Source organism: Trachurus japonicus, chromosome 21 (assembly GCF_045865225.1).
Source record: "Trachurus japonicus isolate A0001 chromosome 21, Traja_1.0".
Classification (NCBI taxonomy): Eukaryota; Metazoa; Chordata; class Actinopteri; order Carangiformes; family Carangidae; genus Trachurus; species Trachurus japonicus.
Genome location: NC_140927.1, coordinates 37,020,643 through 37,026,642, shown reverse-complemented (window position 1 = coordinate 37,026,642; position 6,000 = coordinate 37,020,643). Strand labels below are relative to the sequence as shown.

Here is a 6,000-nt window from a genome sequence, read left to right as displayed (position 1 = left end):
GTTACACATAGTAGAGTTTCTACACAAGAAATCTTTTATTCATTAGTATAATATGCCAGACGTTAATGCACCAATGGAAACTGTGATTTGTGCACTAAAAATAATAAATATTAGTCTATAAGTTCAGATAGAAGCTATGACATCATGAAGCTGTAACTTACATCTCTTAGTTATATGCTATGAACTAACACCAACAGTCACGTTGTAAATATGTCATTATGAGCAGTGTTACATCCACAATATAATACATTACATATTATTAGTTACTGTCATTTAAAAGTACTTAGTTACATTACAATCTTACTGTCTCTTTTAGCCTGTAAGCTATGATAATAATAACAATCATTAAAGTAGCCGGCGCTGCTGGGGAAAGCCCTGTTGTCATGGTGATGGTGATGATGGTGATGAAGGTGGAGGTGGTGACATCCAGAGTTGGGCAAGTTACTTTAGAAAGGTAATTAGTTATAGTTACTAGTTACTTTCCCCAAAAAGTAGTAGAGTTAGTAATGGAGTTAAAGAATGTCAACATGTCTAACTCAGTTTATCTGGGACTAACCGACCGACTCACTCAGTCACTCAGTCAGTCAGTCAGTCAGTATCACTCCACAGACACTCTGTATCACTCCGCCAGCAGCTGATTGGCTCAGCAGCCTGACCAATGAGGAGCTGAATATATAATAATGTTGATTTAATGTGAGAGGACCTGAACAGGATTATTACCGTCGTTCCAGGGAGAATGGAGCGTCTCTTGGCTGAAAACCAACCTTATATAAATATAAATATAAATATATAGACTGAAGAACATTACTGTTTTAGTCAGTGTAGTTTATGTTCAAATTAGGGCCAATGGCGTTAATTTGTGGAAATATTGTAGAGAAATTTCTGGAAGAAAGACTTTTTTTTTTAGAAAAAAGCGATAAAAATTCTCAAAAAAAAAAAAAGTTTTAAAAAAGATTCTAGAAAAAAAGTGGTAAAATTTCTCAAAAAAAATCAAATAAAAAAAGTAGTAAAATTTCTCAAAAGTTTAAAAAGAAATTCTAGAAAAAGTGGTAAAACTTCTCAAAAAAATAAAAAATTAGTAAAAAAAAAACGATCGCAGTGGAATTAATGAAAGTGATGTCAAACAAACACTGCATATCTCCAACATCAGGCAGGTGCCAAGTCACCGACTCATTTTAATGTAACAAGTGCCGATGAGAGCCGGTGTCAAAAAGGAAGAAAAAAACAAAACAATCGATCACGGACTTCATGATCGATCGATTTTTTGGGGTCACAGGGCTCCAGACTAACTGTGTTGACTAGGAGCACAGTGAACCCCTAACTTAAACTTTTAGGAGCGCAAACAGGAAATTTCGGGGCGCACACCGAAATCGCAATTCACAATTCCTCAAATTTTCACTGTATTACTGATGAATACTTTGATAAATGCAGAAACTATAATGTTTAGACACACACCTTGTGGTAAACTCATCCTAGAACAGAGTGAGCGAGTCAACCTGCTTCGTTGCCTTGTGACGATTTGAGTACCGCTGCTGAGAGCGCGAGCATATTATGGGATGTTTAAAGGTGTACAGAAACGGCCGTTTGTCCTGTTTGTCGCGCCGAGTTGTCCCGAGCTGCAACACGAGTTTACCCGAGTAAGGAAAACTAATTTGATTGGTCGTTATCGAACGGGCGGGATATTCAAAGCTTGGGGCGAGACCGAGCTCCGTGTGTGTGTGTGTGTGTGTGTGTGTGTGTGTGTGTGTGTGTGTGTGTGTCTCAGACGTTTGATTAACGAATGACGGATCCAATATCAGTGGCTGGTGAATCGTGTACAGGCTGACGTATAATCCGTGCGCCTGCATTATCCAATGCGAAAAAAAAAATACACACTTTCATCCTGGATTTACTCAAAAATAGAATTTTGCACAAAGTTTGGCCTACATCGTCTGATAGATGAGTTATCACATTAATTTTATGGGGTCATGCCTATGTTCCCACAGCCCTATGTTCCCTCAGCCCTATGTTCCCTCATTTCTAACTTTTGTTGTCACTGAAAATTAGGCCCTACGTTCCCTCAGCCCTTTGGTCCCACCATTGGTTGGGTTTAGGCAATGAAGAAAGGAGTTGGTTAAGTTTAGTAAAAAGACCAGGTAGAGGCTAGACAGGCCAGATAGGTAGAGTCCAGATAGGTAGAGAGAGTCCAGAGGGAACATAGGGCTGAGGGAACATAGGGCTGTGGGAACATAGGCACGCTCCCAATTTTATGATCCAGAGTGGACTCAAATTCAGTTTTCTTTTCTGTACACCTTTAAGCAGTCCCTCCAGGAGTTCGCGATGTTGCGATCGCAACAATTAACGCAAATCCCCGCAAATGTTTGCGATCTTGCAATTTTGTACAATCACCGCAACTTTTCCGCAAATTGGACCAATCGTCGGTACTTTCCGCGAGTTACACAGCAGAGAGTCTGGACGGAGCGGTGGTTGAAAGTGAGTCCACGGAGGAACAGCAAGAAACTTGATACAACGTGTACAAAGTGACAAGTAAAGGAACACAAGCTGAGTTGAACGTGTTGAGTGTGTGAGTTGTCCTGGTTGACCACCCGAGGCTGTGTCAACCCCGCAGCACTCGCCGAGGGGGAATCCAGTGAGTGCGCCACTGCAGGGCCGGAGTGGAGCAGCCGGCGGCCAGGTGCCCCTTACCCCATCCTAAGGCCCTGGACTTGAGTAGCCCCCCTCCCCTTTTTATTCAAAGACTGGACTGTTTTAATGGCATTTTAAAACAGTTGTTTTACCATGATTTTTTAACAGACATTTTAATTAAAAGTAAAACAACTTTCAACTCTATGTAATTTTCCTGTGCCTTTCTTAACAAGTGGAAAATTGCTGGTATAACAGGACCTCACATTATTTTGTGACATTTCAAAATTTTCAATTTTCCTTTGATTTTTAATCATTTTAATCATTAATCATCTATTCAGAACAAAATTGCAACTTTTTTTTTGCAACTTTCGCTGTCTCCCGCAATTTAATCGCAACAAAAGCGCTTAAAACATCGCAACATGCGCCGCAATTTTTTCAAAATGTGGCCGCAAAATCAGGCACTTTAGGCCGCAACAATCACAAAAAAAGCCCGCGAAGTCCTGGAGGGACTGTTTAAGGTTTGTAGCGAGCCGTCGGAAGAAAAAAAAAATATCGTGTGGACAGACGTCTCCTCAGAGGTGTAGAGAAGAGAAACACACGTTTCTTTTCACACATCAGCCAATCACAGTGGTAATTTAAAAAAATAAAAATAAAAAAATCGGCAAATTTACTGGTCGCACATGCGCGAGTAGATGAAAAATGTACTCGCATTGTATCAAATTTTAGTCACAAAATGCGACCATTTAGTGGCAGTCTGGAGCCCTTCTGTTAGTGAAACAGGTATCGTCGTGGTAACGGCGTTGATCTTAACGCTGTTATTCCCATCAGCGATGACATCACGGCGAGGCAGCAGGATCTTCCTCCTACGGCTTCATGACTCAGCCTCATTAACCCTTCGCTGCTCTGAGTGTGTGTGTGTCTGTGTGTCTCTGTGTGTGTGTGTGTGTGTGTCTGTGTGTGTGTGTGTGTGTGTGTGTGTGTGTGTGTGTGTGTGTGTGTGTGTGTGTGTCTGTGTGTGTCTGTGTGTGTGTGTGTGTGTGTGTCTGTCTGTGTGTGTGTGTGTGTGTGTGTGTGTGTGTGTGTGTGTGTGTGTGTGTGTGTGTGTGTCTGTCTGTGTGTGTGTGTGTGTGTGTGTGTGTGTGTCTGTGTGTGTGTGTGTGTGTGTGTGTGTGTGTGTGTGTGTGTGTGTGTGTGTGTGTCTGTGTGTGTCTGTGTGTGTGTGTGTGTGTGTGTCTGTCTGTGTGTGTGTGTGTGTGTGTGTGTGTGTGTGTGTGTGTGTGTGTGTGTCTGTGTGTGTGTGTGTGTGTTGGGGGGGCCCCGGGGAAGCGCTGACATTAACCCTTTGTTTCCTGTGAGCTGCAGGGCTGCAGGGTGTGTGTGTGTGTGCGTGTGTGTGTGTGTGTGTGTGTGTGTGTGAGATGAGTGTGAGCGTGAATCCCCTGCTGTAGTTCTGGGGTTTCCCTGGACTCGGTTTAAGGTGGAATGATGAGTTCTGTTCTCTCACATTCACTAACACACGTCGCACGCCGGCCCACGCCGCTCCTTCACCTTCATCTACGACTTTCATCCTCCTCTTCATCCCTCTCTCCTCCATCCCTCCTTTATTCTGTCAGCTCATAGTTTTCATTAAAGCTCCAGTCTGTAACTTATTTGTCTTTTTATGATCAAAAATCAAACCTGTCTTTCATAAATCTGTATTTCACTGAAGGTGAATCACAGCTGCTTTCTGGTCCCTTAGACCAGTGGTTCTCAACCTTTTGTACATCAAGGACCCTAGATAGACACAGATTAGACCACGGACCCCCATTGGACCAAATCTAGAAGTTAACACCAGAAATACACAAATATTTGTTATGAGACTGAAGAACATTACTTTTTTATACTTTTAAATTAGGGCCAATACATTTTTAGAAATATTATAGACACAGTCGGCAAGCAAGGAAACGTCACTTCCGGTTAGGGCCGTGGGGGAAAACAAACCGTGTCCCCCATACACACTCATGCAAAAACACGGCATTTTAAACCTTTGTCAAAGGCTTTTTGGCCGTCCTGTCTTAGTTTTAATCACATGTATATGCTGACAGAGAGCTATATTTTTAGAAACTCATCACGATCTGGGTCGATTGTTGTCCGTACATTTAAAAATATTAGGTATTTCACAGTCAGTCATATTTGTCTTCCCCCACGGATCTGACGCTCTCTTAGTCGCCGCCGGCCGGCTCTAGACACTCGTAGACACTGTCTGAGTTATTGTGTATTATTTTGCACCGCAAATAAATTCAAAAACCACAACCTGAACTTTTATATCGGAACTTCGCTCATCTTCTCCAAACGTGTAACGCTCTGACCGGAAGTGAAGGTTGCCGACCCTGCTGACTCGGTGTAGGCTATGGCTGTGAAAACTTTATATTTTAAGATGTACGGACAGCAATCGACCCAGATCGTGATGAGTTTTCTAATATATAGCTCTTTGTCAGCACATACATGTGATTAAAACTAAGACAGGACGGCGAACAAGCGTTTGACAAAGGTTTAAAATGCCGCCTTTTTGCATGAATGTGTATGGGGGACACGGTTTGTTTTCCCCCACGGCCCTAACCGGAAGTGACGTTTCCTTGCTTGCCGACTGTGTCTATAGAGAAATTTCTGGAAAAAAGTGGTCCAATTTCTCCCAAAACATTTAAACATTTCTAGGAAGAAGTGGTAAAAATTCTCCAAAAAAAGTAAAAAAAAAATAATAATAATAATAATTTTCTTTAAAAAAAAAGTGGTAAAATTTCTCGTAAAAAAAATGTTCAAAATAAGAAAGTAAAATTTTTCTAGAAAAATGTGGTAAAATTTCTAAAACAAAAAAGTAAAAAAAAAAATCTAGAAAAAGTGGTAAAAAAAAAAAAAAGTTCCAGAAAAAAGTGGTAAATTTTCAAGAAATAAATTGGGGACCCCCTTCAGGTCTCTCAAGGACCCTGAGGGGTCCCCGGACCCCAGGTTGAGAACCACTGCTCTAATGAATGAGTCGTTACAAATACATAAGTGGGCGACGCACCGAACCGAGGCGGCCATGTTGCAGCGCCATTTTTTATACGTTGAGTGGCAGCGTGAGTCTGAGATGTTTATTGCTTATTTTTTGGGCGGCACGGTGGCACAGTGGTTAGCACTGTTGCCTCACAGCAAGAAGGTCCTGGGTTCGAATCCCGGGCCGCCCAGGGCCTTTCTGTGTGGAGTTTGCATGTTCTCCCCGTGTCTGCGTGGGTTTCCTCCGGGTTAGCCACCGGTTCTAGCGAGTGGCTAACTGGTAGCGTTAGCGGCTAACTGGTAGCGTTAGCCACCGGTGTAGGCACCAAATGTGGGGGCTCCGGGCTGCCAAAACCGTTTGGA

General features: G+C 42.4%; 1 protein-coding gene across 1 annotated transcript in view; it reads left to right on the top strand.

The window, feature by feature from the left end:
* Window positions 1-383: 383 nt before the first annotated feature.
* The window catches only part of LOC146965759 (tRNA-queuosine alpha-mannosyltransferase-like), a 44,673-nt gene continuing 39,056 nt past the window's right edge, over window positions 384-6,000 (top strand). The window contains exon 1 of the mRNA XM_085765126.1: window positions 384-436. Coding sequence (XP_085621252.1) covers window positions 384-436 — 53 coding nt within the window. The remainder of the gene's footprint in view (window positions 437-6,000) is intronic.